The sequence below is a fragment of the Phyllostomus hastatus genome, unplaced genomic scaffold (genome assembly GCF_019186645.2).
Source record: "Phyllostomus hastatus isolate PE091 unplaced genomic scaffold, TTU_PhHast_1.1 phas_contig_948, whole genome shotgun sequence".
Classification (NCBI taxonomy): Eukaryota; Metazoa; Chordata; class Mammalia; order Chiroptera; family Phyllostomidae; genus Phyllostomus; species Phyllostomus hastatus.
In genome coordinates, this window is record NW_025333993.1 from 9,853,225 (window position 1) to 9,873,253 (window position 20,029).

At 48.1% G+C, this 20,029-nt stretch overlaps 1 protein-coding gene across 4 annotated transcripts in view; it reads left to right on the plus strand.

Annotated features, from left to right (window-relative positions):
* The window catches only part of SCAF4 (SR-related CTD associated factor 4), a 55,093-nt gene that overhangs the window by 16,252 nt on the left and 18,812 nt on the right, over nucleotides 1-20,029 (plus strand). Inside the window, exons 2-13 of one of the 4 annotated variants that reach the window (XM_045852647.1) lie at nucleotides 5,841-5,924; nucleotides 6,787-6,831; nucleotides 8,096-8,257; nucleotides 9,708-9,843; nucleotides 10,184-10,323; nucleotides 10,882-11,034; nucleotides 15,119-15,297; nucleotides 15,881-15,989; nucleotides 17,515-17,679; nucleotides 18,193-18,281; nucleotides 18,931-19,121; nucleotides 19,764-19,864. In XM_045852647.1, the coding sequence (XP_045708603.1) occupies nucleotides 5,841-5,924; nucleotides 6,787-6,831; nucleotides 8,096-8,257; nucleotides 9,708-9,843; nucleotides 10,184-10,323; nucleotides 10,882-11,034; nucleotides 15,119-15,297; nucleotides 15,881-15,989; nucleotides 17,515-17,679; nucleotides 18,193-18,281; nucleotides 18,931-19,121; nucleotides 19,764-19,864 (1,554 nt within the window). The remainder of the gene's footprint in view (nucleotides 1-5,840; nucleotides 5,925-6,786; nucleotides 6,832-8,095; nucleotides 8,258-9,707; nucleotides 9,844-10,183; nucleotides 10,324-10,881; nucleotides 11,035-15,118; nucleotides 15,298-15,880; nucleotides 15,990-17,514; nucleotides 17,680-18,192; nucleotides 18,282-18,930; nucleotides 19,122-19,763; nucleotides 19,865-20,029) is intronic. The other 3 variants (XM_045852649.1, XM_045852648.1, XM_045852650.1) reach the window with 3 other exon arrangements.

The window sequence follows — 20,029 nt, forward strand, 5'->3', positions numbered from 1 at the left end:
AGGCTCAGGTGAGGACCCAGCACACTGCCTCTGACCTGTTGCTGGGTTGGACCGTCACTTTACCTCTGTGCCACTTTTCTGTTCGTTATTAAAAAAACCTCTGGGCCCACCCCCTTACAACAGTTAATATTTTAGCATTTATTACCTTTTCACTGGGTCTAAATGCATATATTTTCTCTTACTTCATAGTGTAGTCTCCATTGTCTTTAGTGTCTGTGCTATTCCCTTGTGCTAACGTATTGGAGTATTAAAGAATTTCATTATTGTTGGGTATTTATTGGAAAGAGTTTGAGCTTTGGGCAATGGTAGACTGCCTCTTAATCAGCTGTATGGCTTTGAGCAGATTCTCGAACTTCTGAGCCTCGGCGTTCTCATCCGTGAAGTGGAATTATAACATCTACCTCGCCGTAGAGGCTACTAGTGTTTCTGTTCCGATGAGCACTGTCCGCGGGCACAGTACTGTCAAGGACGCTGCTGTCTGCGCCGTCTCTGGGTCATGGCCTCTGGCGGGGGCCTCGACCTGAGTGCGAGGGGACTGTGTGGTGGCTTTGCACGTGAGGAAGTCAGGGAGGCACTGATGCCTTTCACTGGGCTTTTAAAGGGTAACTTTTTTTAAGCCTCCAGTTTTGAAACTTCCATACCTGTTTGTAGTATTTTTTTCATAAATTATATCAAATACGGATGCACGGGTTTAAGATTTAAGAAAGACACTGGTAAAGGAACGTGAACGGCATCTATTATAAAAAGAAGCTTGGATGTGATGGAGCCTTGCAGTGCTCAACACGGAAGGGCTGTCTGAAGGGCGGTCACCGGTAAGGCTTCGGAAGACCACCGTCCCCTTCCGCGTGCCAGGCACTGAGCTTACGGCATCAAGCCGCCCACTAGGCTCTCAGATTTTGTTGGGTGAGTGAAAAATGATCCGATATTGCATTTCTGCTTTCTCACCTGCCACTTACGTCTTAACCGGCTGGACTTCGGAATCACTTTCAAAAACTGGGATCACTTGATACCGAAAGAACAAGGTTGGCACCCTGATTAACCTCATAGCATTTGGCCACGCAAATGCCTGTAATTTCTGGGGCTGGCCTTGGTGTCCCTTCACGCGGCCCCTTCTCTGTACCTCGTTGGCATTTTTGGTGTGTGCCCTGCCGAGCTCCCGCGTTGTTCCTGGCGCCCTCGTCTTGCCGCGAGCTCCTCTCACTCGTCCTCATGGCGTTGATTCTGCGGCCGTCTGATTTTTAGCCTGGATTTCTCTTTCTGCGTTCAAGATCCGTGTTCCATTCTCTGCCCGAAGTCTCCGCCTGGGTATTCACTAGGCGTCCCAAATTAGATTCATTACGTTTCATTATACTGTCCCTGAGTCAATACAAAGTATGTTAAACCAGGCATGGACGCCTGCTTGCCATTTTTTCTGTACTATCACAGTTCATGGTCTCTGCATGTCTGTAGTAGGTCCACAGCATTGTATAAGGCCATGAATGTGCCATTAGGGACTGGGAGCTTTCACCAAATTTTAATCAAGACAATTCTCTGGGCATCGTCCAAAAGAGATGTAACCCTTCTGGGTATTATCTCAAAACAGGTGTAACAGCATTTATGTTAGTTGTTAAGTTGTTACTATATTGGGTTGGCCAAAACATCTGTATACTTTTTTTTTCCATAAAATAAAAGGCATATTTTCATATTCACCAGTAATTTTATTATTTGGATATTTTGAGTGTGTTGGCTATCTCTCGTGTGGTATGACATTGATTGTTCTCCATGTCTTGATTCAATTGCTGTCACCTTCAGCTGGTCAGCCCGACTGCGGAGTGCCGTCCAGCGAGAAACTCCACAAACCACTTCTGACACGTTTGACCCATCACAGCACCTTCTCCATACACTGCACAGATCTTTTTCTGCATTTCAGTTGCATTGTTACCTTTCCTGAAATAATAAAGCATAGTATGCCAAAAATATTGCATGTTTTCTTCCATCTTCAGTGTTAAAATGGCCACACAGAAATTCACCAATTTTGGCAGTTTTGAAATGCATGCTGATATGACAGCTGTCACAATATAATCTAACAAAATTGTTTCAAATGAAGTTAAAGGCAACTAAGTGCTACTAGAGCCACTCTATGGAAAAAAAACGAACGGACTTTTTGGCCAACCCGACAATTAAATAAGATAACGCGCCACTACTCCTCAGCTCTCCCTTACACTGAGCAGGCCCTCCGAGGCTGGCCCCCACTCTCGGCCTGGCCGCCTTTGCTTTGTGGAGCGGAGGGGCGCCTTCCTCTGAGTCTTAGAGGTGCTGCATGAGGGCTCTCTCGCTAGTCCTTTGCCTGAATGATGGCTATACTATTATACCATGCAGTCTGCATTTTAACTTTTTCATAAGTCCTGATAACTTTTTAAATATATAGACTATCGTGGAGAATTTCTTCAGAAGATACACTTACCTGGTCTGTCTTGTGAGCTCAGTTGGCTATTATTTTAATGTGGCAAGTTACTTTCTACTGAAATTATCAAGAAATCCTGTTTGGGACGTTAGTGAATATTAGCTCTGGTTTGGGCTTCATTAAAATGGTTCTCTAAGCTTTTAATGGCCAGAGAAGTAGTTCTCACTGTTGCTCATTCTTAAGACCCATGTATTAACTTTTTTGTACCCCCCTTTCTCTGCTTTAAGGTATAAAGAAGGAAATAGAAAAGTAATAAACAGCTGTCTTAATTTTAAAATTTACAAATGGTCAGAATATAGCCTTTATAAATGTATATTGCATATGTCATGTAATATTGATATTTTTAATTTGGGGTTTTTTTTTTGACCTGTACAATTTTAGAATTTGTATTTAAGTTGAAATATTTTCAGTTTTTCTTGTTTTTGTCTGATTTATATATCTCAAACATTACTATCTCCTTTCTGATTGCTTTTCAATCAGTGAGCATCCTCAAGAAAAGTTTGTATTATGTTGCTAAATGAAGTAATAAAGAATTACGACCATATTTATTTCGATATTCCTTTTCAAGAATGAATTTCTGCATTAGTATCTTTGTTTCTCCTCTCTATTTCTTACTACTTATGGGGGACCCCACGTTCCAGGATATGTTGCCAAGTAGGGCCGCCCCTCTGGGGGATGAGACGTCCACCCTCTAGGCTGGCCTCTCAGTGACGGGCTGGTAGAGGTCTGTTCTCAGGAGTTCCACATTTGACGCAGTAACATGACTTGGGGAAAACAGAAATATGATTCACACAAGGTTGAAAATGCTTATTTCAAATATCCTTTTAGAAATCCCAGGCATTTGGTGTGTGCCTGTGATGGAACGAAACAGAAACAACAATTGGAGAAGGTAGATACTGGCTTCTGGCCAAGGTGAAGGCGTAAGTACATACACTTTGTACCTTGCACAACCAAAAGAAGGATAACAGCAAATTCAAAAACAAACCAAAAAAACAACCAGAACTGCCAGAAAATTGAACTGTGTGGACGTCCTACAACTAAGAAGTTAAAAGAAAAACATTCATCCAGACGGGCAGGAGGGCTGAGACCAGTAGCCAGGCGTAGGACTTGCAGCAGGGCGGCAGCTGGAAGACTAGGACGTCCCACATTTGGGCGCAGATAAACCGGGAGGAACAACTAGGCAGCAAGACAGACCACACAGCCCAGGGCTCCAGCGTGGGGAGATAAACTCTCAAAACCTCTGACTGCAAAAATCTGTGGGGGTGAGGCAGTGGGAGAAACTCCCAGCCTCACAAGAGAATTTGTTGGAGAGACCCACTGGGTCCTACAACACACAAACCCACCCACCCGGGAGCCAACACCAGAAGGGCCCAATTTGATTGTGGGCAGCTGGGGCAGTGACTGAGAGCCGGCGGAGAGCCGAGCAAGTGGCAGTGTTCCCTCTCGGACCCCTCCCCCACACAGTGCCACAATGCAGCCCTGTGGGTTGCCCTGCCCTGGTGAATACCTAAGGCTCTGCCCCTTACAACATAATGGGTGTGCTGAGACAGAAGTATGGCCCAAGTGAAAAAACAGATCAAAGCTCCAAAAATAGAACTAAGCAATGAAGAGATAGCCAGCCTATCAGATGCAGAGTTCAAAATGCTGGTAATCAGGGTGCTCACAGAAATGGCTAAGTATGGTCACAAAATAGAGGAAGAAGTGAAGGCTATACAAAGTGAAATAAAGAAAAATATACCGGGAACCAACAATGACAGGAAGGAAACTGGGACTCAACGGTTTGAAACAAAGGAAGAAATAAACATTCAACTGGAACAGAATGAAGGGACAAAAATTCAAAAAAATGAAGAGAGGCTTAGGAACTTATGGCACAACTTTAAACATTCCAACATCCTCATCGGGTGCCTGGAGGAAAAGGGCAAGAGCAGGAAATTGAAAACTTACTCAAAAACATAATGAAGGGAAACTTGCCCAATCTGGTGAAGGAAACAGACGCCCAGGAAGCCCAGGAACCTCAGAGGGTCCCAAAGAAGTGGGACCCAAGAAGGAACACACCAAGACACATCCTAACTAAATTACCCAAGATTAAAGATGAGAGAATCTTAAAAGCAGCAAAAGGAGACAGTTACCTACAAAGGAGTTCCCATAAGGCTGTCAGCTGATTTCTCAAAAGAAACCTTACAGTCAAGAAGAGACTGGAAAGAAGTATTCAAAATCATGAAAGGCAAGGACCTACATCCAAGATGACTCTATCCAGCAAAGCTATCATTTAGAATGGAAGGGCAGATACAGTGCTTCCCAGATCAAGTTAAAGGAGTTCATCATCACAAAAAGATCAAAACTATAAACAGTAAAATGACAACAAACTCACAACTATCAACAACCGAACCTAAAAACCAAAACCAAACTAAGCAAACTACTAGAACAGGAACAGAATCACAGGAATGGAGATCACATGGAGGGTTATCCGTGGGGAGGGGAGGGGGAGAATGGGGGAAAAGGTCCAGGGAACAAGAAACATAACTGGTCGGTACAAAATAGACAGGGGGAGGGTGAGAACACTATGGGAAATGGGGAAGCCAAAGAACTTACATGCACGACCCATGGATGTGCACTAGGTGGGGGAATGCTGGTGGGGGGAGGGGTGGCGGGCTGAGAGGGATGAGGGGGAGGGGAAAACTGGGATGACTGTCACAGCATAAACAGTAAAATACATTTAAAAAGTGAAGAAGGTAGACGTGAGCATCTAAACGTCGGGCTCATGTCTTTAGAACCTGTGCGCTCTCGTTGTGTCTCGGGGGCTTTGAACTCTCAGGCGCTCCTGACTGCTGGGTTCACTGCCGTGTGACTCGCTTAGTACAATGGTTATTCCCCCACTGAGTCCAGAAACTGTGACTTCCAGCTTTATAATGGCACTTTAAATTTCTCGCTTGATTTTAATACATGTGTTTCTTCAGATGAATCTTAGAATTATTTGAATAGTCAAATCTCAGTGAGGTTTGGATTGAAATTACATTAAATACTGAGTTACACTATTGTCATTTCAGTTTAGGAAAATAATGTGTTTGTTTACATTTAAATCATTTTTTAATTCTACATAATGTTCATAATGTAGACAGGTAAAGTTTTGTGATTTTTTTCTATTGTGCTATAAATTTCTTAATGTTTTCCCCCCTTTTTTGATATTTTTAATATGGTCTTTTCCCACTTACTAATGGCGGTATAGTTATATAGGAAAGCTCTTGACTTTTCTTCACTAGTTATATTTCTTAAACTTAGTTCCAAATGTTTGTTACTCTTTTAGTTAATAGCCTGCAAACACCTTTGTAGAACTGGTGAATTGACCTCTACCTTTACCTATAATTAAAAAATTGTTTTTGCTTTTTTTTTTCTTAAGCTCTTTTCACTTATGGACATGAAACCTCCCATCTCTAGAGCCAAGATGATTCTCATCACAAAAGCTGCTATTAAAGCCATTAAGGTAAGAGTAAAATCAATATATTTAACTTGAGAAAATGGTTTTGAAATTTTGACACTGTTGCTAGAGAAGTTATCCTGTGCGTCTGTGCAGGCCTGAGCCGTTGAACACTAACCGGCCCGCTGTCCTTACGTTCCTAGTGCTTCCCCGGACAGTGTCCCAGCTTTACTGACACTTTATGGGCACACAGCTAACAAGTGGAGATTGTGTCCGTTTAATAACATATACTGAAACACAATTTGATACATATGCATTGTTCAGTGAGCACCACAGTGAAGCTAAGCTAATCAGTACTGTCACCTCACGTAGATCGTCACCGTGTGTGTGTGTGTGTGTGTGTGTGTGTGTGTGTGTGTGTGTTGCTGAGAAAAGTGAACTCCCAGAAGTGGAGAGTAGAGTGGCCAGGTTTTTTTTTTTTTTTTCGTGTAATTCTTGTCATAAATCAGCTAAGTGTTAGTTTCATTTTTATTTAAAAAAATAATTTGGGCTGCATGAAATTAAATTTCTTACCCAAGATGAAACCTAAGTAAGTGACTCATTTTAGAAACTGCATGATTTAGTTTTGATTCCATTGTTCTTATCCCTCTCATACATACTGCCTTATGAAGGTTTATTGGTTAAAAATCTAAGAAAAGGGCCTTCTGTTTGGGGGTGGGGGGTGTGGTTTTATGTTTTAGTTCATTTCTGATATTTTTTCAGCTGATTTTTTCTGATGATTTTTTCGGCTGATATTTCTGATGGTTTATTCAGTATTATCTTGAGAATCATTTAAATTGTGCAGATTTCAAGGTTTTAAGTATTTTCTAATTATATTGCAGGGAATGTAGACATGTAAACTAAATAATTTTCTTGTAATTCTTTTCAGCTTTACAAGCATGTAGTTCAAATAGTGGAAAAGTTCATCAAGAAGGTAACTACCCACTTTACGATCACCTCATTTTAACTGCGTGCGGTGTCTGGGATGTGCTCTGTACGCCGTGATTCAGATGCTTGCTTGTAGAGCCACTGAGCCAGCAGGTGTCACTGGAGGTTCTTCTGAACCTCCAGAGGCTGTTTTTAAAGAAACAAAACCACCCGAGGGCAGCCCTGCTGGCCGAGCGCCCGCTGCGGGGTGGGCGCTGGAGGACAGTCCCCCGTGCGCGCTGCCTGCCCCAGCCCGGCGCCCTGGCCCTCCCTCCGTGGGCACTTCGCTCGTCCCAAAGCATTCCCGACGAAACACTTCATAGTAGAACCCGTCCGGCTCTTCCCTGCTCCCAACACGGTTGCGTCGTTCTTAGTCCCAGGGGCGGTGCCCTCGTAGCCGTGTGGCCGGCACACACGTCTCCGCAGAGCACAGCAGCCGGGACTTGGGCGTCACTGTCTGTTCCCCCGGTCCGTGGCTTTGAGCACTGGCTCAGGGAGAGGGAGCAAATCAAAGCTCCTCTCAGTGAAGTGGGAAAATTACAGTCACCTGCCTGCGCACTGGGTCTGCTCGTATTTCACCACACACGTGCACACGCCTGAGGGGAAAGGGGGCGCGCGCTGACCGATGACCGCCCCCCGCCGAGGTGACCGCAGACACCCGCAGGGGGCTCTGTGGCTCCACCGGGCCGCACTGACCCGCCCGTCCCTCTGCCGGCCATTCCACCCTGTGGCCAGCCCGGGGGCGGGACCAGGTGCGGCGCAGTGGTGGTTCTGAGGGTGAGCTGCTGGACGCGCGGCTGCTGGCTTCCCTGAGGCTCTGCTTTCACGCGAACTCGTCCTCGTGACGCGTGCGTCACTGGGATGCGTGTGGGGGTCTGTCCCTGTGTCCTGCCCGTCTTGCGGGCTTCATAGTCCCAGAGCGCCCTCCGTTAGTCTTTGTTCCTCTGGGACTGTGTGTTAACATTTCCTTGTCCATAATGTTAAAGGGGAAAATCAGTATCGTTTTTTTAGCAGGTTGCTTCGGGTTTGTGTGGAAGCGGTGTAGGGATTGGCACGGCAATGCTGACCCTGGGGAGCTGTGGGAGGCGGAGGGTGGGAGAGCGGTGAGACCGGGGGGTCTGGCGCACAACGAGAAGGGTAGCTCTGTGCGGGGGCCTGGCCGGCCGGACAGCCGGGCCCGAGGGCGGTTTCCGGACAGAGACCGTCGTGTTGGTGGCCGTCGGCCTGTGCGTGTGCTGTTCTGAGTTGACGTCCCGTCTTTCTCTCTGCAGTGCAAACCAGAGTACAAGGTTCCAGGACTGTATGTGATCGACTCCATTGTTCGGCAGTCTCGCCATCAGTTTGGGACTGACAAAGATGTTTTTGGGCCAAGATTCTCTAAAAACATAACCGCCACATTCCAATATTTATATCTTTGTCCATCTGAAGATAAGGTATAGTTAGTAATTTTTAAATTAAAACTTGTATGATTCTTATTTGTATTTATTTGAATCTATTTAAATGTACTTTAGATGTTGGAAGCCTCTATGATGTTTTCTAATCATATAGTAATCTCTGAACTTGGAACAAAACCCCATTTTTTCTGTAATGATCATCTCATATTTATCTATTTTTTTAAAGATTGTATTTATTTATTTTTAGAAAGGAGGGGGAAGGGAGGAAAAAAGAGAGGGGGGGAAACATTGATCATTGCCTCTCACACGAACTTCCTGCTGGGGACCTGGCCCCCAACTCAGGCATGTGCCCTGACTGGGAATCGAACCAGCAACCTTTCAGTTTTCGGGATGGTGCCCCACACACTGAGCCACAGTCAGACAGCCAGGGCTATCTGTTTTCTTGTAAAGTCCTTTAGGAATGCCACACTATTGAAATAGGAAAGGAGCACCATCTTGTTTTGAGGAAGACAGAGAGGAATACTTGTGGCTGAGTGGTTAAGAAATTCTGTGGTCGAGGGGGCCAGGGTTCAGCTCAGATGGCTGCTTATTCTAGAAGGGACAGCAGTGCGAGAGCATAAGTGGTCTTCGCCAGCAGTCAGACGGCAGACCTGGTTTCTTACTCCCGGGGCTGGTGTTACGGGGGTCCAAGGTTGCAGGTCCAGCCCCCCGTCAGGGCACATACAAGAGTCAACCATGAATGCATAAGCGAATGGAACAGCAGTGACAAATTGATGTTTCTCCCCCCGTTTCTTCCTTCCCTCCCTTTCTCTGGAAAAAAAAAATCAATAAATTAAAAATATATATTGTAATTGTTGCAGTCATCCTAAAGAAATAATTCTTCACTTCTGTAACTTTTTTTTCCAGTGATAGGGTTTCTTTTTTTTTTTTTTTAATGCACTTTTTGCACAATATTTTTAATTAAATATTTCTTTTTATTTATTTATTTTTAGAGAGGGAAGGGAGGGAGAAAGAGGGAGGGAGAGAGAGAAACATCAGTATGCGGTTGCTGGGGGCCATGGCCTGCAACCCAGGCATGTGCCCTGACTGGGAATCGAACCTGCGACACTTCGGTTCGCAGCCCACGCTCAATCCACTGAGCTACGCCAGCCAGGGCAGGTTTCTTTTTAACTATAAAGTAAATACGGAAACTTCAAGTACATTTCTTCATTATTAAATAATCCACTTCTTCTGAGTCTCTAGGCTGTGTCACTTTCCGTCCCTCCCCCCGCGCTCTTTTGAGGCAGGGGCTCCCACTGCTGAGATGAAAGGCTCGTCACGGCCGTCCAGCCAGGCCGCGGCTCCGATGGTCGATTTTCCTTCCGTGTTTACGAAACGGATTTAGCGTGGAAAAATTGGCCTGGGACTTTTTCTTCACTACTTCTGTGAGGCGCAGTGGGTTATTTATGCAAAAATTTATTGTGTGTTCATGTTTTCTCACACTTCACAGAGTAAAATAGTCCGTGTGCTGAACCTTTGGCAAAAAAACGGAGTGTTCAAAATCGAGATCATCCAGCCTCTCCTGGACATGGCGGCGGGGGGCGGCAACGCTGCCCCGGGGGCTGACAGCGTCACCAACAACGAGGGTGAGGCCCCGCGCGTCTGCGAGCGAGCGTGGGGAAGGCTGTGTCTTCCCGTCCATGGGGCGTTGGGGGTCTCTTTCTAGCGGTGGGGTTCTTTCACGAGAAGGAGACTTGCGGTTACATCGTGGGAGGTGCAGGGCATTTTCCCCGCAATCGTTCACAGGGAAAACACCGCTCTTCCAGGACTCCGTGCAGCACAGACTCCGGTGCCCCGGTCCAGTCCATGTTTTTACCGTGCTAAACCGGACCGAGTGTTGCTTTGGTGAAAAAGCTCGATGCAGTGTAAACAGGAAAATGGGTGCATTAAAGTCTTCTTAGGCCTCGATGTCCTTTTCTTTTTTAGGTTCACCCCCGCCTCCGGTTAAAGTCTCTTCAGAACCCCCACTCGCCACTGCAAACTCGGTACCAACTGTCTCACAGCTGCCCAGCTCCGACGCCTTTGCTGCCGTGGCCCAGCTGTTTCAGACCACTCAGGGGCAACAGGTAAACTGCCCACCCAAGATGCTATCGTTGCAGTTTGGCGCTGTTGTCCCTGATGATGGACACGTTTGAGGGAGGCAATAGTTCCGCTGTTCAACTAGGAGCGCCTTGGCTAGGGAGGTGGTGGCATCGAGGAAAGGGGGGGTGTGGCAGGGGAGAGACCAGGGGCAGACCTGGGGCTGAGCGGGGCCCTTGGGCGGGAACCCCAGAGCCGCTCTGACTGGCGCCGCTGCCCTGGGTTGGGCTCTCGGACTGACTGCAGAGTCAAAGCACATGTATTTACCTTGCTCGCTACCCAGTGTAGTTTCTCTTTGACCATTATTTTTCACCATTGGGGTTGTCGACATATATTTTTAACTTTAAGCAGTGCACCTTGTATCCCTGATTGTATTTATTCACAAAAAAAAGTAACCCTTCCTGAAATGTTGGCTCTTCTTCCTAGCTTACTCTGTGCCTGTGGTATTTCGAGTCACCTTGAAGGGTTCTTTCTTAGTGAAAAATGCCTTTTGATGCAATGGGTTTACCTTGTGATGTGGTTGATCAGTGTACCCATTCTTTAAGCTTCAGCAGATCCTTCAGACTTTCCAGCAGCCTCCAAAACCACAGTCTCCTGCCCTTGACAATGCTGTGATGGCTCAAGTTCAGGCTCTCACGGCCCAGTTGAAGACAGCTCCCACGCCCCCGCCCGAACAGAAAGCCACTGCGTTTGACAAGGTAACGATGCCCCACGGCACCTGCCTGCCCACTCGTGTCTGTGCCCCGCCCTGGGGGTCGGGGAGCCGGCCTTCTCCGGAGTCTTGAGCGCTCGCTCTGTTGTTTGTGGTGTCGCACGTTCTCCCGGGGACATCAAAACACTGACTGTTCTTCCTAGTTACCGACTCAGTGTATTCTCTGTGAGGGATTTTCCAGTGGCAGAATAAAGGAAAAGGAAGCAGGGGACCATTTGCCATTGAACCCCGTACTTGGAGATAACTGCTGTAACACTTTGCTGTGCGTTTTTTCAGAATTTATTCCCTGTGGGTATATGCCTTTATTTGGTCGTATTACACACACACACACACCCACACACACACACACACACACACACACAGTGTTTAACTTGCTTATTTTGATCTTAATCTTCTCGTCTCATTCTTGTTGGTGGTGCTGTTAAGGCTAACAGGTTTAGATGTACATTTTTTGGAGAGCTTGTCAGGCCCACTCCGTTGTGTGGACACGTCACTGTTTGTTCAGCCATTCCCCTCTCCGTGTGCGTGGAAGTTGCTTCCCGAGTTTTGCTGTGAAAGAGCCTTGGCCACCACATGCGCGTGAGGGTTTGGGCTCCGGGTCTGCGCTGCCCTGCTGGGCCTGGGCGTGTAAGAGGGGCAGCTGCCACGGGTGTTGGTGTGAGGAGAACGCGCAGCCCAGACCCGCTGGCTGAGGTGCTGGCCCAGGCCACTCCACCCTCGTCCGTTTGTGGCTGTGTAAACCTTATTTCATTTGATAGGTTTCACTGCAGATAAGCGTGTTTGAAGGCCCCAAAACTAAATGTTAATCTTGAGATTTCTGATTTCTTTTCAACATTCTAATGATAAGGTATGATGACGTTAGCTGTCATGTTTTGTATAAGACACGTGGTGCCGGTGGTCCAGAGTAAGACCCCGTGCAGTGAACACTGGCTGTCCTGCATCTTGGTGGTTTATGAGCAACCGCTGATCAGAAGAAGGTCAGATAAAACTTTTCGGTGCAAAAGGCATGTACACATAAGATGAAAATGCAGATAATACAGAATTGTGTAAAGAAAAAAGGGAAGCAGTTTCTCTGCTTTGAACAGATTTGTGTATTTTTTTCAGACCTATTTCCCTGTACATGTGGACATATATTTTCATATACTATGGTTTTGTTTATTAGATTTTTATTTGGAGTCCTGATTAGGAAACCTTCCCATCTATACATTGTTTAATTTTTTATTTTATTCTAGAAGTTTTATATCTTTTTTATGTTTGTCTCTTTTCATTCTTCTGGAACCTGCTTTAGAGTATGGTTCAAGGCAGTTAAATCTTTATATTTTTAGAAATGAGCGTTTCTCCCTCGCCGTTTTGGTCACACACTAAATTCTGTTTAGTGCCTGTCTCTGTGCCTGTCTGTTAGACTCTCTAATATATTTGTTTATTCCTGCATTACAGTTTAAATCCTTACAGCTCACACACCACATTTTATTTCCAGGTGTCGGGTCCTTCCTCCCTGCGCACCACGTTCTCTTTGGCTGTTCCTGGGCGTGTTTGTCGTCAGGCTCACCAGGAAAAGGGCCGGGTTTATACACACAGAACAGGGGTGGAAACGGGGGAGAGGCAGCAATGGGTTGGTTTTTGAGGCGCTGGCTCACACAGCGATGGAGGCTGGCGGGCCTGAGACGGGTGGGGCGGGCGGGAAGCTGAGACGCGGGCGAGAGTGGCAGTTCCAGGCTGAGTCTGTTCTGAAGGGCAGGGTCTCCGTGTTGCTGCTCTTAAACCTTCAACCGATTCGTTGGGGCCCATGCAGATTATGGAGGATTTGTTTTTTAAGATTTTATTTATTTGTTTTTAGAGAGAAGGGAAAGGAGGGAGAAAGAGGGAGAGAAACATCAATGTGTGGTTGCCTCTCACGCGCCCCCTATTGGGGACCTGGCCCGAAACCCAGGCATGGGTCTTAACTGAGAATCGAACCAGGGATGCTTTGGGTCACAGGTCGGCCCTCACTCCACTGAGCCACCAGCCAGGCTAGGGGGTACTTCTTTAGTCAGTGTCTTCTAGTGGAAACATTAATCTCGGTTTTTAAATGTCTTTGCAGCAACAGCTAGATTAATATTTGACCAAACAGTTAGGCACCACAACCCAGCCAAAGTGACACATAAAAGTAACCATCACAGCCTGCTTTTCCAGATGAGTTTGAGCATGTATTTTGGAATTCGTGGATTTATAGGCTGATTTAAGAAGTATTGACAGCTTATTTATACAGTGTCCATATATTACAATGTCTTTTTTCATGTCTTGTACACTTGTTTCATTTAGTCTTAGCTATTTAGTCATGTTTCATGTTTAATGTTTCATATTTCATTTGGTTAATGATGACATAGAACAAAACTGTTGATTTTTATTTTACCTTGTAAATGGTCATGGTATTAAATGCTTAATTTTCTGGTTGGTTCTCAGATTTTTCTAGGTCGCTACTCTTTTCCTCTTTTACATCTAAACCTGTTTCCCTCCCTCCCCTCCCCCCCCCCATTGTATTGGTGGCCAGGACTTCCAGGAAAGTGTTGAATAGTAGCAATGCTACTGGTGTCCCTAGCTTGCTACTTTGAATGGGAATTCCTCTAGTATTTTACCTTAAGTGAGTTGGTCAATGTTTGTTTTTATATCAAGTTCAGAAAAAAAGGAATTTTGTGCTTTTCCTGTTGCTAAAAAGTCCTGTTTTAAGCTAGCCAAACAGGTTGACTGGAAACAATTTGTGTATTTCAGCTGACTCATAGATTTTCAGTTTCCTGAAAAGGAACAAAAAATGTGTTTGTGGATGGATCTCAGTTTAATTTTTTAATTGCTTCAAATCTTTTTCCAAAGCAGTAGGTGTAAATCTTAAAACCTTAAAACACATGCCCACACGTGGCGAAGTGCAGGGGCCACGGGTTTGTCTTTGTGGACCCAGGCGTCGAGGGTGGCAGTGCACCGACGTGGGGTTTCTCAGCTCTTCGGCGCGTACCGCCGTGCAGGGTGACGGCGGCACCTGCGTCTTATGCCACAAGGGTTGGGTGAAGCCAGCGCGTGCACAGCCGCGCGGTGTCTGGATCACGCGGTCACAGTCAGCACTTCAGTCCCGTGGCCCGGAGCTGCACAGGGAAGGGCACGTGCTGTCCCTCCCGCACCTAGAGACCCGGTGCTCGGTGCGGTGTGGCAGAGCGGTCCCAGGACTCGGCCCACACAGGGGTCTGGGGCTGGAAGCCCACGCGCGGAGCAGACACCGCCGCAGAGGGGGCGTGCGTTGGGTGCCGGAGCCGGGGCTGGAGGCGGAGAAGACTGGCGTCCACATCCTCATCCTGCCGTCCTCGGCCCTCCCGTCCCGGCGGCGCTTCTCGGTGATGGCCAGAGCCGCAGTGTCCTCGTTTGTAAAGCGAAGAAACTGTCTCCCGGCCTGCTTCCTGTGGTGGGGGAGCATTGTGGGCGGTCCACCCAAACACACAGTGGGTGTGCGTTGTGCTGCGGCCCCCCTTCCCTCCTTCCTTTCTGAATAAGTGTAGTCGGCGTTTAAGTGGTTCTTCTGGGTGTGATCTTGTTGAGTGCCCTCATTCTTTCTTTTTCTTTTTAAATGAACAATCTGGTCATCTGAGGTGGCTGTGAAGTTATTAGAAAGAAGCTGGTGCTCAGGTAGTGAGCCGTTTCCTACGGCTTTTGTAGTGACCGAATTGGGTGGTCTTGCTTTTTGTGCATTTCACGGCCTCCTGGGAAATGTGCACCGTTGTAATCCATGTGGAGTCGCAAGTTTTTTGTCTAGGAACATGACTGTTTCAGTAAAACATTTATATCGCTAATAAGCATATAGACAATGGTCAGAAAGAAAACACTGCATTTATAATTGGGGAAGAAAGCAGAACAAAAAATGTCTCACGTGACATTTGTGTTAAGATGGGTTGCCCATGAGCCAAGGTCCTAGGGGCATGTGCGGGAATGGTGGTGTGCACGACAGCATGGCGGGAGTGGAGATGGTAGAAGCGTCTGCTGTTTTTACAAAGCTTTTGTGCACTGAACACAGTCAGCTTTAAAGCGGAGTGCTGATGTACCTGTTGCAGAAGCTGCTAGACCGATTTGATTATGACGATGAGCCAGAAGCCGTGGAGGAGTCAAAGAAAGAAGATGCTGCTGCCTCTGCTGCCAGCACGGCCTCTGCCACCGCTGCCCCTGCTGCCCCCGCCGCCACTGCCCTGCCCGCCGCCGCCGCTCCTGCCACGTCCCCGCCACAGGCGCCCTTGTGAGTCTGCGCTCCTCAGTGTCGGGAGTCGGTGGTCTCTGCGAGGCACAGCTTGAGGAACGTCAAGGAGGGAGATTGTTTTCCATAGACAGTCATGTCTTTTTAAACACTGGTGTTTCGGGTTTTCTTTTTCTTTTTCTTTTCTTTTTTTTTTTTTAAGATTTTTATTTATTTATTTTTAGGGAGGGAAGGGGAGAGAGAGAGAGAAACATCAATGTGTGGTTGCTGGGGGTTATGGCCTGCAACCCAGGAATGTACCCTGGCTGGGAATCGAACCTGGGACACTTTGGTTCCCAGCCCGCGCAAAATGTTGATTATTAATGATTCCTAGATATTTTTCTTCCATTTTTCAATCACTTATTTTAAATTATAGTTGACATACGCTATGTCAACTGTAGCGGAGAGGCTGTCCGCACTCCTGCGCAGGACGTGAGGAAGGGGCACAGCCCTCAGCCCACAACAAATTAGAGTTGACATACGCTACGAGTTCCAGGCTAGACAGCATTCTCTGTGCTGCTGTATACGCGTGGGTGAGAACCCCGAGTGCTCCGGACGGGTAACAGGGTCACTCGCATTTTTCCAGTGGGTTCCCTGGCGACGGCATGCAGCAGCCGGCCTACCCCCAGCATCAGAGCATGGACCCGTTCCCGCCTCCGATGATGGCGCTGCAGCAGGACCCCGGGCACCACCAGGTACGGCGCTTCCCTTGCAGCTGGGCACCCTCACCTTCCGGCGTCTTCATCGGGGGCTGCGAGTTGCACCTCACAGACCGGTGTGCAGCTGTGCAGCACAGGACTGGTCGGAGGTGCTCTTCGCTTTAATCAAAACAAGGATGCCAAATACCGCATGCTTGTACTTTAATACCGGGTGTTTCTGTTCAAGTGGCTTAGCGAGCAGTTAGGGCCCTGTTGCAGGGAGCTGGCCAGTCTAGTGGCAGAGCTCTTTCCCGTGGGAGGGGCCTCTCTGGGCCCTGGTGGTGGGTGCCGAGAGGCTGTCCGCCCTCCCGCGCAGGACGCGAGGAAGGGGCACGGCCCTCAGGAGAGCTGCAGGGAGTCCTCGGGTGTGGGTTAGCACAGCCTCTAGTTCAGAGCTCCCTGAACCTGACTGTGCATCTGAGTTAATGGGGGCAGGGAAGGGCCTTTTGAGAACTACGGACCCTGGCCCTGTGGTGCTGTGGTCGGCCCAGAGGGCTGCTTCTGTGTTCCTTGTGCAGCGTTCTGTTGCGCGGCTGGTCTTGGGGCGGCCCTTGGTAGCCTCAGTTTAGAAAGGGTCCCGAGAAATCTGTTTAGGCTATCTCCATTTTCTTATATCATTTTCCGTCCATTTTATACATGTGGTAATATGAAACTTACATTGTGATTTCAATGACATGTTGATGAATGAAGTTTGAGAAGTATTTTATAAGTCTGTTTAAGATAGGAAGAAAACCTATGAACTTACTTCAAAATGTTTAACAATTACTGAAAGTTTATAGATAATTTAGAAAGAATGCCTCTCTTGTGACCTTATAATTATACTTTTAATTATGCAGACACGGGAATGGAATGGCACGTACAGAAATACGTTAGTTTGTGGTTCACTGTCGTTATTATATTTGATGTCCCAAAAGTGGGCTTGTTAGTCGAAACTGTCCTTAGAGTAAATTTTTTAAATGGTTTTATGTACGTATGTATGTATGTATGTATGTATTTAGAGAGGGGGAGGGGATGCGGGAGAAACACAGGGAAAGAAACATCCACTCATTGCCTCTTGCACACGCTGGACCAGGGACCTGGCCCACAACCCAGGCTCCTGCCATGACCCGGCATCGCACAGGGTCCGCCCAGGCCCCGTGCCCCACCCATCAGGGCTGCAGTGAAGTTTTCAAGGGGTGAACCTCAAAGTGACTGCTTCCAGCCAGTTTCTCCCGAAAGTCAGACCTTTGACTTTAAGTTCAGTCTGTGTCCTCACATAAGTGAAGTTGTATCTTTAAATACATGAAACCCAAACCTTGTGTGTTTGTCACGTTGAAATGAGTCATAGGGTTTTTAACCAACACACTTCAGTGTGTAACAGTTCTTTGGGTGATTGTTATTTGTGGAAATTGTTCGTCACTATTGTATGTCGTTGTAATTTTTCTTAGATCAAAATCTGTTGAAGGCATTTTAAAGTATTTCTTAAAAATTATTTTTGGTAGCTATTACCTAAAACCTACTCACACTTTCTTTGAAAACCAAGGTTGCACTTCCTCCTAACGGACAGATGCCAGGGTTCGGCCTGCTTCCCACGCCCACGTTCCCGCTGCCGGCTCAGCCAGCCGTGCCCCCGGCCGTCCCCGGGCAGCCGCCGTTCCAGGCCCCGTTCCCGGCCCCCAGCGAGCCACTGGCGCAGAAGGCGCACCAGGTAGCACTGTGTTCTCGGCTCCCCCTGGCTTTGGTCGTGGGCTGGTGCGGGCTCCTCCTGCCCGTGGGCATGGTACCCGAGTTCTTTAACGTGAAGGAAGGCTCTGGCTTGGGCACACGTTAACCCTCTCTGTGCCCAAGTTTTTCGTCCGGAAAGTGCACGTCGTAACACTGCCAGGTCATGCCCATGAGGTTCTTCGGGATTGGGACACGTGAAGTACAGAGTGCTTGACGGTGCCTGACCGTGGTTTAGCAGAACAGCATGTACCCTGTACGGAGTTCTTTCTGAAAGTGAAGTGTTTCTTCTAATCTTGTCAACCATGTAAAAAATGTGTCCCACTGAAGGCCAGTGATTACTGAGCTAGTAATATGGACTCGAGCCACCAAAAGAGAACTGCTTCAAGGCAAGAGATCTGTGATGTAATGTCTTTCAGATTTCGTCCTCTTGCCTTATTTATAATGTTCACTTCCCGTGTGTAACGGTGGCTGGCTCTTCGTTGGTTTGTCTTTGAAGGAGGTGAAAGCCGAGCCGCCGTGCGCCCCGGAAGTTAACAAGCGGCACATGTCCGACAGCAGGAAGTCGAGATCCAGGTCAGCGTCCAGGTAATTCCCGGGAAGTATTTTCCAACCCTGCGTGTCCTGGGACGCGCTGAGAGTAAAATCGAGTTGGGTTGGTTTCAGGTTGGGTGAACAGAGTAGCCGTGTGTGTGTGTGTGTGTGTGTGTGTGTGTGTGTGTGTGGTGGGAGTGGGGACAGGAGTATGTCTAGAAAATTCCAAGCTCAGTCACCTTACTCCTATTCGTTCCCTCTGAGTTGCATCGGTGCCTGCGCACAGAGTGCATTGCAGAACTGTGTCCTGGCAGTTCTTACAGTAACAAGCACAGCGCCTGTACGCGCTGAGCAGCTGACAGCACAGAAATAGTCAGACTGCGTTCTAATCGCTGTGGGAAGAAGACCCGACTGAGAGAGGGGTGACGGCCGCAGCCCGGGGCCGCAGCCCGGGGTCGGCACCCGGCCCTCCCTGGGTCTGCTGGCGCAGAGTCTGCGCTGCGCTGGGGCACTTTCATGCGTGCGCAGCTGTCTTGATCGTGTTTGCAATCCGGCCTTTCCCTGCTCCCGGTTTCTCTCTCTCACCCTCACCAAAATTATGTGCTTGTATTTTTCCCTTTTTCTAAAATTAACACAGGCTTACATTTTAAAAAAACTTTTCTCTTCGTGTGCTACCCGTTCTCCATCCTCGTGAAACTGCTAGGTCACCGAAAAGGAGGCGATCTCGGTCTGGTTCCAGGTCTCGGAGGTCTCGCCACCGACGTTCCAGATCCCGGTCCCGGGACAGACGCCGACACTCTCCGAGATCCCGGTCCCAGGAAAGACGGGATCGGGAGAAGGAAAGAGAGCGCCGCCAGAAAGGCCTCCCTCCGATCAAGTCAGAAACGGCGAGTGGTGAGTTCTCTCTGCCTTCAGACTCCCCGCGTCGTTTCCTCGGCGCGTGGGTTCGCGGTGGTTCCTGGCGGCCATCGAAGCACCGCTGTGTCTGTCTCGTTAGTTTAACGTGTGTCCTGGCCGGGGCGCCGGCCGCGGGCTGCCTGCAGCCCAGCACGAAACCGTAAGCTGACTTAAAACCCTCTTTTTGCTCATTAGTTTTCGTTAGTGTTTGTGTATTTAATGGGTGGCCCCAGATACTCTTCTTCGTCCTGTGTGGCCCAGAGATGCCGCGAGGTCACACACCCCTGCTGGGAGTGACTGTACGAGACGCACCACGCGCACTCCACAGGTGGGCAGGGACACTCGCACAGAGGGACTGAAAGCGCTGAGTCGGCCGGCCGGCGTTCACGAGTTAGGGTCGCATCTTAGATCTGCTCCCGGAGACCGGTTTCTGCAACTCGGACATGTGTCCACTGTCCTGGTCTCAGTTCTGGAAGCGGTGCCGCAGTGATTCAGAGATTTGAAATGTGTGCAGGGTCTGCCGTTCCCACTGCGGTATCTCGGTGTAACCCACGCACACTTCTGCCGCGATGGCGTCGGGTGAGGTGCAGGGCCGCTCACTGTCCGGGTGCGTGCTCATGGCAGGGGCGTTCGTTTCAGTCTGCAGCACCACGCTCTGGGTGGGACAGCTGGACAAGAGGACTACTCAGCAGGACGTCGCCAGTCTCTTGGAGGAGTTTGGCCCCATCGAATCGATTAATGTGAGTGTTCATTAAACTATTCAGTGGAAGTGGACAGGTGCAGAAGCGTCTGTGTGGTAGCGCTTAGGGGGTTGTAGGCTCGTTGATGATTGGCAGTGGAGACCAGATTTAAAGTGCCAGTTTACAAGTGATTTAGTCCCCGGTGATTGGAGCAGGGGTCGATTG